This window comes from Moschus berezovskii, chromosome 4 (assembly GCF_049115385.1).
Source record: "Moschus berezovskii isolate FMDL1 chromosome 4, NW_MosBer_1.0, whole genome shotgun sequence".
Classification (NCBI taxonomy): Eukaryota; Metazoa; Chordata; class Mammalia; order Artiodactyla; family Moschidae; genus Moschus; species Moschus berezovskii.
In genome coordinates this window covers 27190862-27208358 of record NC_142463.1, presented here as the reverse complement: position 1 = coordinate 27208358, position 17497 = coordinate 27190862, and the positions used below count along the sequence as shown (strand labels likewise).

Below are 17497 nucleotides of genomic sequence, written 5' to 3'. Positions count from 1 at the left end.
TCTTGAAATGTTGAATGTAAATCCAGTGATATTTTAAACAAACCAGAGGATTGATTTATTTACATAGAATTCTTTTGTAAAGATACTGATTCCTTTGTGGAAGTAGCCTAGTGGGGCAGAAAACATGAGATTTGTAATCAGACAGATTTAGCTTGAAATCCTTTATCTCCTACTTACTAGCTTTTTTTGCTTTAGGCAAATGGCTTGAACTTTCTGAGCCTTGGAGCCTCAGTTTCCTCATCTATAAAATGAGCAGAAAAATAGTATCTACTTTATCGGGAAATTACACAAAGATGTTACAGATGAATGAGAAAAAAGTGTGAATGTGAAATGATTAGTACTGTTAGCAGCTGTTATATTGGTGTTGATAATTCTGAATCTTGTTTTCATATCATGGTTTTAGTTACAGTGAAATACTTGTTGATATTTCATTTTTTAAAAAGTTACTTTTGGGTCCTGGTCTGCTTTCCATTTGGATTCAAAAGTTTACAGTGATTTTTTTTCCTAGTAAAGTTGTATTTTTTTCCTAGGAGTACTTCTTTGATTCCAGAGTATTAACAGATGGAGAACTGGCTCCCAATGATCGGTGTTGCCGTGTGTGTGGAAAAATAGGCCACTATATGAAAGACTGCCCCAAAAGGAGAAGGTTGGCAAATGATTATGTATCAATATTGTAGGGAAAATAAATATGAGGCAAATTGAAGGTATAACTGTGTTTATATATGTTTAAATTGAGAAAGTTTAGAGTTTGCAGTTGACCCTTAGGTAAATGTATATTTGAGTGGTGTTTTGTGAGTGAGATTTATTCCTGGTACATTGGTGTCTCATGATGTTTATTTTTTGTTCATCTATTCATTAAGGCTTTCTAAGCTGCAGAAGTATTTATTAACACTTACTGTATGCTGGAAACCATGCTAGGATCCAAGGGAAAAAAAAAGACCAAGATACGAGGTTCTTGCTGAGAACCTCACTGTTACAAAACAAATAATTAAATGAATCTTTGCGGTATATATTGTAAGATAAGCCTATATACTCTTTCCCTTAAGGAATATACATTCTCTGTGCTCCCTGAAAATATGCCTGTGATACTATCCTGTGTTCTTTATACTATGTTAATAGGCCAGGAAATTCCTTTTTTAGTCATCAAGCCTTACTTAATGTAAAGAGCTTAGAACTTTTCATACAGAACAAATTCGTAGTTTCCATCACTGCTATTTATTAAATTTAGAGAAGACACTTACTTTCTCTAAGCCTCAAATGTCCTTCTCTATAAAATGGAGATGATAAATAGCCAACTAAGGATTATAAAATTAAAATTTGCTATTAAACATTAAAAATTGATATTGTACTATGAAAGTACTAGAATACCCAGTGTCTGCCATATGGATAGGTATGTGAGAACCCTTGCCTTCAAAAAAGTGCATGAAACAATGGGCATGTTAGTCCCTTTATTGTGAGGCTCTTGTATAGTTTAGTTTATTCTATAGTTCCCTCAGTTTATAAGTCCCTAGCCCCACATTATTGGTATCAGCAGTTTACTGTTTAGACTGAAGAAGAAAGACAGTGAAGAAGAGAAAGAAGGGAATGAAGAGGAGAAAGACTCCCGAGACCTTCTTGACCCCCGAGATCTCCACGACACTCGAGACTTTAGAGACCCCAGAGACCTCAGATGTTTTATCTGCGGAGACGCAGGACATGTGCGAAGGGAGTGCCCAGAGGTCAAGCTGGCCCGTCAGAGGAATAGCAGTGTGGCAGGTAAATAGAAAAAGTCAAAAATAGTTTCTGGCGGAATAGTGTCATTTATGTTGATGTCATTTTAAGGACCCTGATTCTTCTCTATTCTAAACATAGCTGTATGATTTTAGGTCTTTTATTAACGAGAAAATTTAGGTTTTTATTTTGAATAGTATTTGGATATGTTTAATATCAAGATCTTAGCAGTCTGTTGTATTCAGTCAACTCCAAGTATTTTTTGGATTTGAGTCATATTCTTTATTTCACTTGCTATGAAAAGTTAACAAAAGTTAACTACCCACCCCCAAAAGTTAATGAGAGATTGTTTTTCTGGGAACATATGGGAGAAATTGTATCTCTTCCCATGTCTTTTATGAGAGAGGGAGATCTGTTCTTATTATATTTCATAGGGAATTTTATAAATTAGAAACCCAGATGAGAGTTTATTGAAAGAAAAAAACAAAATATATGTAATGATTTCCAGTTATTCAGATTCTTGTTGCAGGAGTTATTTTCTTAAATAAATGTATAATCTTCTTTAGAAAACAGTATGATATTTGTTCTTGTTTCCAGAATCACTGTATTTTTTTAATGCTCTAAGGATTGAGAAATGGCTTAAATTAAAAAATGAGTTGTTAAAAAAGTTTGTTGCTAACATAATCATAGTTTAAAAGTTCAGGTTTATAAAATCGCAGATTTGAGACTGTTGTACTGAAGAAGGGAGTTTATTGATTCTCATTTCTCTGTTATTTAATCTATTGAATTTCTTTTTGATGTATTCTCTTAGCAGCCCAGCTGGTCCGCAATCTTGTAAATGCCCAGCAGGTGGCTGGTTCAGCCCAGCAACAAGGTGATCAGTCTATAAGGACTAGGCAGTCCTCAGAATGCGTGAGTACTCTGCAGATGGATTGGTCTTGGCAGGAAAACAGCTCTAATTTTGGTGGGTGATAAGGTTGATCTTTGAGATTGGCAAATTCAGTCTTTCAGATTACACAACGCTTTATAGAGATGTCCTTGCTAGGCACATCAGCTAGAATGAGCATTACTTTTGGAGTCATATAGATCTGAGTTTTAATCTATGGGCAAGATACTTAACTTCAGTGAACGTATTTCTTATTTGTAAAATAAGATAACTACCAAATAACGTTGTTGGTTAGATTATAATAAGGCAATAACTTTGGGGTTTTAGGTTTTGCATAATGCAAGAATATGGAAGAATATTCTATAATGAAAGAACACTGTTAATTAAAAATAGACCCCAAAATTTAGATGTGTTAAGGATTTAGTACTGTCAAGGCAGTACATGCATGATACTTCATTTGCTTGAAATTTTGTGGCTTCTCATCGCTGATATGGATACCTAGTGAAATATATCCTGTAAAAGAGTATTTAATTAGATTTCTGATTCACAGGTTTCATGTTATCTTTGCTGAGTTGTTCTAACCTTTGTCTAAATATATATTCACCTTGCACATTTTAAATTAGGTAAATACTAATTGAATGCTTATTCTAAATCTAACATTGTGCTTTAGTGCTATCACATTTAATCCTTCGAATGGCCATGTGAAGCGATAGGTATTGGCATGATCAAATTTTACAAATTGGGAAGCTGAGAATAAGAGAAATTAAAAGATTCAGACACAGGTCTACATCACTTCAAAGCTGTTAACTATTAAACATGCTAAATCTGATGTAATCTGTGTTTTGGAAAAAAAATTCTTAGAGCATTTGAAGAGGAATAGTAGAACTTGTCTTAAAAAAACATTTAGGATCCCACTAAGCCTACCTCCAACACTTGAATACTACTATGGGTCTGACATTTTCATAAAAATTATATAGTAAGAATTGTATTACAGTAACAACATTTATTGATTGCTATTTGCTGTATATGCATTTTTCCTGTTTCTTTTTATTCAATATTTTAAAAATACTGAAAAAGTATAGAAAATGATAAACATCCATGCACTATTACCAGGCTTTAACAATTCTCAATGTTTTGTTATTTTGGTTTTATTAAAGAGTATCCACAGTTGACAACCCCTATACATTCCTCTTGGATGCTGTTCCCTTCTTAAAACTTTGCTACTATCCCTTCCTTACTACTAAAATGTATCTACCATTCTGAATTTGTTGTTTATGTTTTTGACTTGTATTGTTGTAGTTAATCTTCACAAAAACCTATGATGTAGATTCTATTATTTATATTTTAAAGATGAAGAACTGAGATTTAAGTTTTTTGCCTAAGGTCAATAAACACTTGGAACCAGAACTTGTATCCTTAGGTTCTGTTTCCAAAACCCGTGCTCTAACCACTTTATATGGTGCCCCGAACTTTCATCCTCTGCTTCTAGCACTCACCCCACCTGAGACTAGGTAAGAGTCTGACTCTGCTATTCAAGGTCTCACAAAGCACTTTAGCTTCAACAAGTCTAGAATGTAGCTTACATTTCTTTCCAGCTCCCCAATTTTGCCTCTTCCTCCTGTCTTCTCCATGTCATTGAATGATCTCATTGTCTCTAGTTTCCTCAACTACTACTACTCTTCCCTCAACCTCCACATCCAGTCAGTCACCAGGTCCTGTTGTTTCTATCTATAAAGTATAGCTGACATCCATTTGCTTCCCTAGCCTAGGTAACCATCATTTCAGATTCCAATTACTTTAAAAGGCCATGTGCTTTTATTTCTGTATACCTTCAGTTATGTTGTTCTCTCTAACTGAATCTTCCCTTCTCCTTTTTCTCTACTCTCTTTTATCATATTGGTTTCTATTTAAGTCTCAGCTTAAAAGTCACTTTCTTTAGGAAGATTTCCTTGATTTCCACTTTCTTTCATCTTGTCTTCTCTTCTCCCAAAGTGGGTTTAGGTGTTCCTGCTCTGGGATTTCATTATACATTATAGTCTTTATCATAGTAATCATTATACTTTATTGTGATTGCTTTTGTAATCTTTATCTCTTCCTCATCTTTGTCCTTATTGACTTTAAGCTTCATGAGGGCATACATGTTAGTGTTTTATTTTTAATACCTAGAACAATGTCCAGTATATAACTGACACCCTGTAAATGCTTGTTGAGGAGCTAAATGAAAGTGAGTGTGAGATATTTAGATGTAAACTTCTAGTTACAGTTGGAGTTGTGGGTTCTGTGTGATAAGTATGTTGTCTGGACTTTGTCTTCTTTGGGCAATAAAAAGGTTTATAGATAAAACCTATGTGAGAGGGTTTGAGAACCTTGGAAAAAACTCTACCTTCATATGAAATGAGGTTCTGTTATTATCTGGTAGCATGTATATCATAGAGTTCTGTTTATAGTATTCTGATGAAGTAACTCCATAGTTTTATATTTTTATAATTTCTGCTTTTATAAAATTAAGATGTTCATAAATTAATTTTAAAATATATCTTTTTTTTTTTCTCTGCAGTCTGATTCGCCATCTTATTCTCCTCAGCCCCAGCCATTTCCACAGAACTCTTCCCAATCCACTGCCATTACCCAGCCTCCATCCCAGCCAGGATCCCAACCCAAGCTTGGCCCACCTCAGCAGGGAACCCAGCACCCCCATCAGGTCCAGATGCCTTTGTATAACTTTCCTCAGTCACCACCAGCTCAGTATTCTCCCATGCACAACATGGGATTGTTGCCAATGCATCCCCTTCAGATCCCTGCCCCGTCCTGGCCTATTCACGGCCCAGTGATCCATTCTGCACCAGGCAGTGCGCCCAGCAATATTGGCCTGAACGATCCCAGCATCATCTTTGCACAGCCTGCTGCCAGACCCGTGGCGATCCCTAGCTCCTCTCATGATGGACACTGGCCCCGTACTGTGGCTCCAAATTCCCTGGTGAACAATGGTACAGTGGGGAATTCGGGTAACCCTTTATTTTCTTCTTTTGTATCTGTCTGTAGAAAGGTTGGATGAATTGTGTTATTGGTTGAACCTGGGGAGATAAATGTGAGTAAAAAGATGGCAATCATTATTTGTGGAGGGGGGAGCATAAGGTAAGGTGAAGAGTATGGGCTATGGATTCAGACCACCTGGATTTGAATCGTGGCTCTGCCATTTATTATGTGGCATCCGGCATTTGCTTAATCTCTTTGTACATTGGTTTCATCTGTGCAATAAATGTGTATTAATAGAACCTAACTCACAGGAATGTTGTGAATATTAAATGAGGTAATAATAAATACAAATGTTTGTTATTATTGTTATTTTAAAATTTAATTGCAGTTTCATTTGGTGTAGGTATTATTAGCACTTATTTTTACAGTTGAGGAAATTGTGAAGAGTTAAAAATAACTGTCATGTTGTCTTAATCATAGTAGATCCGGGATTTAAACCAATTTCTTTCTTCAAAACCTGTAATCTTTGCTTTGGACTCTTACTATCTCCTTACTTACTAAGAAGCAGTTTTCTAAAAAGAAAAAGATTAGTAATACTTTATAGCTTAAGAAAGAATAGTTTTTTACTGATATTTAAATAATACATATTCTTTGTAGAGCATTTGAAGAAGAAAAAGAAAACCATATATAATCTTAATTCCTGGGCAGAATTGTTCAGAAATATTTTGGTTTATTACTAGCCAGTCATTTTTTTCATTTTTGTGTATTTAAAAATAGTTGATAAATGCTGTTAAATTAGTTTTACATTATATTTATTTTTAAAACTTTTATCATGGAAAACTTGAACTCAAAAGGAGAGAGTAAAGTATAACCCTCCCATTACCCGGATTTAAGTTATCTATGTTTTCTATTTACTGTTTGTGATTCTTCTGTAACTTACTGTCTGTGATTCTTTTCCTTATTAACTACTTGGTTATCCTCATACATTGTTTGTAGAGGAAATGTAGAATAAAAGCTTGATTGTTTACCTTTATCAATTTTCAGAATAATTTTAGTGATAGTTTTAAACGAATATATGTTTCCTTAAAGCACTGTAGTGGAGGAATCTCTGACCTCTTTTAGAATAATACAGATAGTATATTTTGCTGAGCGGAAATTCCAGAATGTGGAACTCATTTAGATTTCAAGATCAAAGAATATACGTCATACATGGCCATTCTAATGTGGCCTCTGCTTTTCTCATTCAACAAATGTTTATTGTATGCATGCCATGATGAACACTGTGATAGTCACTGAGTTATATAACCATGAAGACAGACACATGCTTTGCCTTTTGATATATTGATTCAGTTTTAACAGTTTTAACTTCTTCCTCTCTCTACCACTAGTTGATCTGTGTTTTAGCCTTAATGAACTAATTAATTGACACCCTACAGACACACCATGCTCTTACCCCTGATTATTTACTTAAGTGGTTTGTTCCCTCTGTCTGGAATGTCCTCTCCAATAACTCTCCTATTCACTCTCACCTCCTTCTGCTTTTCTCCAAGCTCTGCTTGGCTAACTTAACTTATCCTTCATTTTAAAATTTGGATCCCTTTCTCTAAGAAGTCTCTAATTCTTATAGATCCTCTCCTCCAATTGTATTAGGTATTCTTTTCTCTCTTCCATGTTTCCTTAATATCCAGATTATAAGACTTGTCTTACTGTGTTGAAATTGCCTGTTTACTTGTCTGCATAATGCATTAGACTGAACTTTTAGAAGTTGTAAATTGTTTCTTGTCTATCATTGTCTCCCTAGTGTCCAGTATAGTGCCTGTTGTCAGATAGATGTTATATGTATACTTCTATTATATAATAAACTGTTACTGAGCAAATATTTATTATTTGTTGGATGGGTATACAAATTCTAGTTACTATTATTGCTAAAATTAACATTATGTTAAAAATGGAAAAACCAGATGGGGATATATTAAAGTGATAATAGTGTTTGTATTAGGATAGGGGGTTGTATGAGTTTTTTCCCCCCATTTTTCAAATTGTCTTTAATGGTAATTGTTCAGACTATCTCTAATTACAAAAATATTTGGTTGTGAAAAATGACCAAGAGAGATTGAACTATATCCTAAAAATACCCTTTATGTAAAAATGTTTCCCAGTTAGTAAGGATCTCAGTGATATATACCCAGTCTTATTTTTTGTAAACTCTGAGCTCTGCAGCTTCAGCTCTCAGTTGTAACTTGGCTTTACGAACTTACAGTGAACCAACTGCTTTGTTTACTAGCTACCTCCTGAGAAGACTGAGCTTGTAGAAGTGTGGCTAGTATGGGTTTTGGTTTTCTTCCTCCCTATCCTGTACCTCCTAACTTCCTGCTAGGAAGTTTAGTAAATAAGGGCCAGTGTCTTTCAGATTATCTCCTGCCACATTTTGATCCTGAATGAGAAAAGCCTCCAGAAATGATCCAGAAGATTCAGGGGTTGCTGCATTTTGAAAGACTTACTTTAAGATAGGTCTTAAAGGGAAGTAAATTGGTGGGGGTGGTTTGCCATAGACTAGGACTCTTTTTTTTTGTTTTTTGAGTTCCTGGTTATATGCCAGAATTTGTGCAAGCCACTTTATTTTTGTTATCTTATTTAATCATTATAACAACCTGGGGTTCATAATTAAACTTTAGTAATTTTTGTAATTAGTGTTTGAACTTAAAGTTGTTTGGCACCAAGGCCTGTTTTCAACCATTTTACCACAGTGTCTCAGCTTCTAACAAAATCTTCCAGGCCAATATATAATTGATCCTAGGATAATTGGCAGTGTCTTTATGGTAAAATGTAAGCTGCTTAGTGACGTACTGAGGTTCTCTGAAATATAAATTCCCCTACCTGTCCAGCCTTCCTCTTGCCACTGCTTTCCTCGGCGCTTGTCTCTGTGTTGCCAGTTGTTGTGCAGCTTCCCAAACTTGCTGTGCTTTTCTGCTTCCTGGCTTTTGAACACACTGTTCCTTCTGCCTGAAATTCCTTCCCTCTCCCATTTTGCCTAACTTGTTCCTCGTCCTTTAAAATTCAATTTAGTCAGTCATTTTAGGAAAACCTTCTCTGTCTTTGAACAGTTGGATTAGTCCCCTCTTTAGCATCCACCAGTCTGTTACAGCAGTTACAATTTAGGAACAGTTACAGTGTTTTATTCCTTAAAATTATTTTTGGTTGACATATATACACTGTACATAAAACATTTATTGACATATGTACATTATTGATATATATACACAATTGATATGATTCACACTATTAATATATAGTATTGTGTAGATATGTCAACAAAAAAACTTTAAGAAATAAAACACTGTAATTGTTCTCAAATTATTCATAAATAAGACATTTAGATAACTAATGAGAACCTACTGTATAGCACAGGGAACTCCACTCAGTGCTCTGTGGTGATCTAAATGGGAAGGAAATTCAAAAAAAGAGGGTATATGTGTAGCATATAGCTGATTCACTTTGCTCTATAGCAGAAACTAACACAGCATTATAAAGCAACAATACTTCAATAAAAATTTTTAAAAAAAATTTGGCAGGAGGGTATCCTCTGCATTTAGCATATTTCTTGGTCAGTGATGACCAATAAATCTTTGTGGAATGAAGGAATGTTTCAGTGAACAAGGTGATGTTTTAACATATATCTTTCCTTTGTTCTTGAAATGCAGAGCCAGGATTTCCAGGACTGAATCCTCCAATTCCTTGGGAACATGCACCACGACCCCATTTCCCTCTTGTCCCAGCTTCGTGGCCTTATGGTTTGCATCAGAACTTCATGCATCAGGGAAATGCCAGATTCCAGCCCAACAAACCTTTCTATACTCAAGGTACCATTGCTTACATATTTGTTACAAGGCTGAGTGGGATTTGTTCCGGGACAATGGAGCTTTTGTAAAGGCCAGGATCTGGGAGTGAAACTTTATGAATTCAGTAAATATTCATTGAGAGAGCATACTGTATGTCAGACTGTGCTAGATGCTTATTGCTTGAGCGGAATTAAATAGTAACACCTACACTTAATACATATTTTATTAGGAAAGCTAGACATGCCGTCTATGGGGTCACACAGAGTCAGACACGACTGAAGTGACTTAGCAGCAACAGCAGCAGACATGTAAAACAGACAAGGATAGGCGCTTAGAGGAATCTGTTAACTTTGCCCTAGCAGAGAGAGCAGAATATGGACACCAAGGATCAAACTGCCTAAGATTTTGACATTTGAATTAGGTCTTGAAATATATGGAATTTTTTTTCCCTAGAGATTGTGTAGAGATTAGAGAAGAGTGTTCTTAGCTGAGGCAAAAATATATGCAAAATCACTGAGTTTTGCCTCAGTAAAAAGAATAGGAAAAAAGAGAAAATAATAGGAGTAGATGAGGTAAACGGAAATATGTGTAGGTAATTAGGCTAGCGAAGGTCGGCTGAGATCATATTATAAAGGAGTTTGGATTTAGTTTAGTAAGCAATGGAATCGAGTAGAATTTTTGAGTTGAGTAGTGTAATAGTCGATTTGTTTAGTAAAACTGAGATTTGAATGACAATTGATTATATTCTGTTGGTATTTATGTACCAGTAATGGCTTTGATCTAAGTAATGAATAGCATTTTATCTAGTCTTATTTGTCTCCACAGTATCTCAATTCAAATAGGGAATGTCTAGGGGAAAAAAGTTAATTCTAAGAGCTTATCAGGTAAATAGGCACAAGCCTTTCAGTTTCCTGTCTGTGTTGTGTCCAACAGACAGATGTGCCACCCGTCGGTGTAGAGAGCGTTGTCCCCACCCACCAAGAGGAAACGTGTCGGAGTAATGCAAGTCCATTTTCTTTCAGCTGGTCTACAGATGCACAGCAACCAGCCAATCCTGCTGTCTCAAGGGTATCCGTACCTCAGTGTCAGTTACATTCAGCAGAAAAAGTGACATTTAATGGAAAATAAATCAGGTTCTGATTTAAAATTTTAACGTTTAGATAGCTTATTTAAATTCTAAGACTGTTTTTAAAGACTGTATTATTTGTATATAAATATGAACTATAGTTTTTACTAGTATCACCAAATTGAGTGATACAAATTTCATCTATTTTATTACCCTATTTTTAAGGGAATTTTGTTTTGTTTAACCTTGATGAATTGTATAAAGAGAGAATTTAAAAATTACATTCTTTATTTTCTATTAGCTGTATTCATACTTTGGTTGCTTCAGACTTTATATATATTGTTCTTAAGAATTAGGAAAGACTTTCATGTGTTTTAAATTTGTCACTTCTATTCTTTACAGAACCTTGTAGTGCCAAAAACTTTTTAAAAGGTAAAAAAATAATAAAACCTCAAGATTGAAGATTTAGAATTTTTTTCTTTTACATTCTTGTATATTGAAAATATTCATACTTGAACGGAAATTTGCTTTTGTCTGTATCTGAAGTAATTCTATTTTAAGTTAATAAATCTTTTTGACAGGAGTCAAATTTGGTTAATTCATCTAGTTGTTTAGATGATAGGAATATAATGTTACAATTCAGAGATTTTTTTTAAGTATTTATTTATTTGGCTGCACCCTGTCTTAGTTGTGGCATGTGAACTCTTAGTTGCTACATGTGGGATCTAGTTCCCTGACCAGGGATTGAACCCAGACCCCCTGCATTGGGGTACAGAGTCTTAGCCACTGGACTACCAGGGAAGCCCCAGAAATTTGTTTGACTCCCAGTGAATAGACTATTCTAAATCACAGACTTAGTTTTAGAAAAAGATCTAAGAATCTTTCCATTTTATTTTATTGGATCTTTACAACACCCATATGAGATTGATAGAAGCAGATACTATCTCATTTTATCATTGAAAAAACTGGAGGTGCAAAACAAAATGAATTCTAAAGTTAGGACAGTTACATGTTGGGAATAGAATTGAAACAGATCTTTGAAGTAGAGTTTTTAAACCATTGAAACTTATACTGACAATTAGAATGGAGGGAAGGTAGTTCTTATTTACTGAGGAACTAACATATGCCAGACTGTTTGGAGTCCTGTATTACTGCCTGGAAAGGACACTTGCAAGGATGGTGTTTACCAATATCTTATGATCAGTGATTATAGTTGTGTTTCAAGCTTGTATCGTTGGTGGTAGATTTCTTAACTGTTCCTGGTACTCTCCGTTGAAGTGAGGTCATCTTATATGAACAACTGAGAGAGGCTTGCCAGAGATTTCAGACTAAATGATGCTATAGATTTATTTGGAAATCTGCAGAATAATACAAATGTCTTTTAAGAACAGTATATTATCTTTGTTCTGCTTCCTCACAGGTATGTGTTCCTTAAATAGGAGAGGACGTGGGCTTTTGCTAGTTTCCAATATGGAAGGAAGATGTTTGAAATCTATTGCAGGTGGTTGGAAGGCTTTCCTGCCATATTTATAGCCTTGGAAAGGAATTTATTAAATGTTAAGCTGTTAGTTTTACATATTAAAGCTTCAGCATGCCTTGGCGATCATTATGAATTACTATGCTGTGCACCTGGAACTAACATAGTGTTGTTGGTCAGTTAAAAAAAAAGAAAACTGCTTCATTCACAATCTCGTGGAATCCTCCTAAGTGGTGGAGTTTAGCTTATTGGTTTTGTTAATAATGAGATAGGTAACTGGCCCAATGTAAAATTTTCTGTTAAAATATGACTTAACAGAATTCAGGGTTTTTCTTTAAAGTCAGTGTTCTAAGCATTTCATGTCCTTTCAGGTCTTAGAGAATAGAGTGCTGGTTTTTATGTTCTACTTTTGTACCTATTTCAAATATTCATTAAAAAGAAAGTGATTTGGGAATTCCCTGGTGGTCCAGTGGTTAGGACTCTCCACTCGCACTGCCAAGGGCCTGGGTTCAGTCCTTGGTCAGGGAACTAAAATGTCAAAAGCTGTGCAGTGCAACACTCCCCTTACCCTCAAAATTAATCTGCAACAAGACTGCCCCAGTTCAGCCTTCCTTCTCAAAGGTAGGTAGTATACCATCTGGCAAAAGGTATTTATGGGTCAATAAACCCCAGTCACCTAAGTTTTACTTATATAACAATGTTCCTATGTAGTAATTTTCAGCATTTCACTTGTCCCTCCTTCAGTAATTGCTAGTATTCAGTTATAGAACTGTTCCAAGTTGAAAAATAGAAAACTTGTAATTTATGCGGTAGTAGCTGAGTTTTCAGAGAAGGCAACGGCAACCCACTCCAGTAATCTTGCCTGGAAAATCCCATGGATGGAGGAGCCTGGTAGGCTGCAGTCCATGGGGTCGCTAAGAGTCGGGCATGACTGAGCGACTTCACTTTCACTTTTCACTTTCATGCATTGAAGGAAATGGCAACCCACTCCAGTGTTCTTGCCTGGAGAATCCCAGGGACGGGAGAGCCTGGTGGGCTGCCATCTATGGGGTCGCAGAGTTGGACATGACTGAAGCGACTTAGCAGCAGCAGCAGCTGAGTTTTACAATTTACAGACTTTTCATAAACTATAAAATTTATTATGAATTCAAATCTCTTGATCAATTGAAAAGTCTGAAATTCAGTCTTCTGCAGAGAATACACATACACACACGCTTAAGATCACATTGCTTTGAAATTTTTGTATAGTGTTTAATCACATGGAGTAATTAACATTTTCCCTTGCCATTAAAGATTATTAAAAAATATGAACAATAACATACTATATATTCATTCAGTCCCCTGCAGATAGACATTTCTGCTGTTTCCAGCTCTTCTCATTTATATGTATGTAAAATGATGATAGGATAGGCTATTCTTGTATTTGGTTATAGTCACCTCTCAGTATCCACAGAGAATTGGCTCCAGGATCTGTGGCAGATAACAAAATCCACAGGTGCTCAAATCCCATAGTTGGCCCTCCATATTCACATCTGCAGATTCAGCCAATTTTGGATCATGTAGAACTGTAATGTTTATTGGAAAAAATCTGCATACAAGTGGACTCATGCAGTTCAAAATAACATTATTCAAAGATCAACTGTATTCTATTATGGTGAATTCTTATAAATGGGATTATTAGATAAAAAGGATAAAGGTTCAAAGGTTCTGCGTGTTCCCGCTGTGCTAAGTCGCTTCATTGTATCCAACTCTTTGCGGCCCCATGGACTGTAGCCCTTAATAAGGCTCCTCTGTCCATAGGATTTTCCAGGCAAGAATACTGGAGTGGGTTCAGCTTTTTCCTGCTCCAGGGGATCTTTTGGCAAGGATCTAATCTATGTCTCTTAAGTCTCCTGCACTGGCTGGCAGGTTCTTTACCACTAGAGCCACCTGGGAAGCTACATGCTACAAAATTGCTGTATTGCCGAAAAGTGGTTACTAATTTGCAGTTCCAATAATAAACAATATATAAAATGTGTTGGTAAGCTTATAAAAAAGCCCTAAATGCCAGTTTTTCCTTGTAAAGGATCTGTTTATTACAAAAAGAGCATTAAATAACAGTATAAAAATCACTATAAAGTTTCCATAAACCAGAAATACTATTAATATATCCAGTGAATTTCATTCTTTCAAACCATCTCTTTAATACATAGATATCATATATTGTTATACATACATAGGACAAATTTTACAAAAGTGGGTTCATATGCTGTATTTAGTACATATAGCAAATTAATTTTACTTCAGTTTAACCAAAGAAAAAAATGTAAATTTTCAACTTAAAAAAATTTTTTTCTACAAGAGAATCTAGTTCTAAAGACTCCTAAAATTAAGGACAAGTATAGAAAACATTAAAGAGGCTGGAGTTTTTTTTTTTTTCCAGCTTCATGTGTTTTAGAGATAGTATGACTTGTCATAAAAAATTCGAGTTCTCCTACTTCCTGCTTATTTCTATACAGTGTTCAAATATTTCATTTGTCTTAATGATTTCCCATTACTTTTATTTAAAATTTCTAAAATGTTTACTGCCATTTCTTTTACTGCTTCTTTTTTTTCCTAAGTCCTTAATTTGATTCATTTCTTGTTCAGTAACATCAGGCAGTTTTTCTCCCAAGTGGTTGTATGCTTTTAAGTACTTGCATACTTAAGAATGTCTATTCCTTTTATATTTTAAGGACAACCCTGGCTGGGTATAAAGTTCCTGGCACACTGTTTTCCTTAGACCTTTGGAGCTTTTTGCATCACTGCCTTAATGGAGACCTGAGGCCATCCTGATCCTTTCCCTCACTATACATGACTTCTCTGCTTGGGTGCCCATATAATTCTTTATCTCTTTAAATCAAAGTGATTTTTCTTCTATTTGAATTTTTTAAGTTGATTTGCTCAGTTCTCTTTATCAGAAATATCAGTTAATCATAGGCAAGATTTCTTTCCATATCTTTTTATTATCTCTATAGCTTTTTCCATTTTTTATTTCCTCCAGTGTTTTCTCTGTGCCTTGTCTATTTTGTATTTTGTAAGGCTTTCATTTTCAGTTTTCAAATCTTCATTTCTTCAAGCTCTGCCATACTTACTTTCCACTTTTTATCTTTTAATCTTTGAACTTGTATTCTTGCGTTTTAAAAAAACAGATCATTTTATCTTTTTTGAATCTGTAGAAACTTGTTCCTTTTTTTGGCTAGGAATGACCAGCATGTGAGCATTCTTTTCTGATTAGTGCTTATTTAAATTTAGATCTGCCAAAAATAATGGAAAGGGGCTACAGGAATGAACTTTAAGTTGGGTTGTTACATTGGAAGCCTCTCACCAAATCCATTGTTTCCCTTGTCCCTGAGAATACATATCCCTTCATTCTTTAGTATTAAAAGGTCATCATGCCTAATGGCAAAGCTTTTAAAGCAGTACAATTCAAATTGTGGGGAGTATAAACAATTTAGTGGTTGTACACCCAACAGTAAAACTGATAATGCATAGAAATATCAATGTATTTTTCATAAGGAATATTTTCTTGAAATCTTAGTACAGAATATGTATAAGTATAGAGGTAAGATGTAACATCGGAGAAGGCAGTGGCAAGCCACTCCAGTACTCTCGACTAGAAAATCCCATGGATGGAGGAGCCTGGTAGGCTGCAGACCCTAGTGGGGTCGCTAAGGGTCTGACACGACTGAGCGACTTCACTTTCACTTTTCACTTTTCCACATTGGAGAAGGAAATGGCAACCCACTCCAGTGTTCTTGCCTGGAGAATCCCAGGGACGGGGCAGCCTGATGGGCTGCCGTCTATGGGGTCACACAGAGTCGGACACGACTGAAGTGACTTAGCAGCAGCAAGATGTAACATATGTCTCTCAATACAGGCCAAAGAAAGTTGTAAACCTTTAGTTCCAAGGCCTCACTCATGCAGTAGGCTACCACACAGATGGCAGAAATGGCCCCTTCAGCAAGGTTTGTCCTAAATTCATCTGCTCTACAATTCTGTAGTTTATCAAAGTGATCTTCAGAGAGAGGTTTGACATGTCCCACTCTCAAGTAGGCTTTAAGTTTGTAGTATATGTTTGGGAAGGTTTAGTTTTGGTATTAAATATTACTGGGGTTTAGGGTGGGTTTCTACATTTTTATACTTTAAAAATATACTTTTAAAACTAATATACTGCATGATAACTTGGTTGGTCCATAGGTCATTCAGCCAGAATACACTTTTTTTTTTCCATTTAGAACACTTTGATAAAAGAAATAACTGGTAGGACTCTATATAACAGATACAAATAGAGGCGCTTATATTTAATTTTTAGAGAGTCCTATATATAGTTGTATGATGAACCATAATAACTCTTACCATTTTATTAGCTCAAATATTATCAGGAGAGCAATTATTGAAGCACATGAAATCTCAAATATGATCCCAAACACTTTAATACTGATGCTAAAGTCCTTAAGTTCAACAAGCAATAGGATGTTTAGCCTATGACTAGATATGACTTCCCAAGAAACTGGATCCTGTGAGGCATTGGTCTTCACAATTGTTGCCAAGGGCAGAGCTGCAGGAAATCAATTATTTTTTCCATTTTAAAGGAGAAAAGGTAAGTACAGGTAGACAGAACTCCTCTAGCAAAGATCCAGCACCCTCTTGATTATCAATATGTATGCATGGGCACCATTTAATCCTTATTTTGCTTCTTTTTCCTTAGCTTCCTTAACCCATCTCTCCCACTTCCTCTACCTTTCTGAAATGATTCATCTCAGTTTTCAATCAGTGTTTGCACTTCTTCCTCAACAGTGATTCTACTACTGGTTTTCCTTACAAATGTACGCTCCCTGGGCACTGCATTCAATTCTGCACCTTCTACAGTTACCTGAACATTGTCAATTCAGGGTTAGAGCTCTAGCTCAACTCCAGTTCTTATTTATAATGTCTGGGTTTTATCTAGATATACCATAGCTGTCTCAAAGTAAACTTCAAGTTAAGTTGAATGCATTCTTTTCTGACTACTACCACAATTCTTACTACCTGCCCCTCTAAAACTTGGTCTCTTCCTGCTGTATTTTCTGGTTTTGTGAATGGTGCTATTGTCCAGTAACTCAGGTTAAAACCCTGGGTGGCATCAGATATTTTTCTCTCCATTGAACATTTTCACCCTGGTTGCCCTACTGCCTAGTCTCGATAATATCAATGCTCATAGCATAAAGGTGCTAAGCACCTTAATTTGGAATTCAAGGCTGTAGGGAAGAAGAAACACTACACAATAATGCTATGTAATAGGTGTCATGTTTTACTGTTTGTTGAACATTCAATGCAACTGGATTAAATGATCCAGAAAAAGCCTTACAACTGAATTCATTCTTATAAAGCTGCTGATAACAGGTCAGTTTTCATGTTTATTACCATTTACTGCTGCTAGATGTAAAACCTGGAGCTAATATATTTTGCCGACTTGATTTTTTTAATGGAACAGCAAGCAGTAGCACATATCTCAGAATTGTCGAAACAGTTCTGATCTCAGT

At 35.5% G+C, this 17497-nt stretch overlaps 1 protein-coding gene across 9 annotated transcripts in view; it reads left to right on the top strand.

The window, feature by feature from the left end:
- TUT4 (terminal uridylyl transferase 4) overlaps positions 1-17497 on the top strand; it is a 162073-nt gene that overhangs the window by 134389 nt on the left and 10187 nt on the right. For 2 of the 9 annotated variants that reach the window (XM_088835298.1, XM_088835297.1), the window contains exons 25-30: positions 531-646; positions 1532-1755; positions 2522-2622; positions 5154-5601; positions 9274-9432; positions 10434-10544. In XM_088835298.1, the coding sequence (XP_088691424.1) occupies positions 531-646; positions 1532-1755; positions 2522-2622; positions 5154-5601; positions 9274-9432; positions 10434-10522 (1137 nt within the window). In that variant the 3' untranslated portion in view covers positions 10523-10544. Of the gene's footprint in view, positions 1-530; positions 647-1531; positions 1756-2521; positions 2623-5153; positions 5602-9273; positions 9433-10344; positions 17378-17497 lie in introns of those variants that run through there. The other 7 variants (XM_088835300.1, XM_088835304.1, XM_088835299.1 and 4 more) reach the window with 7 other exon arrangements.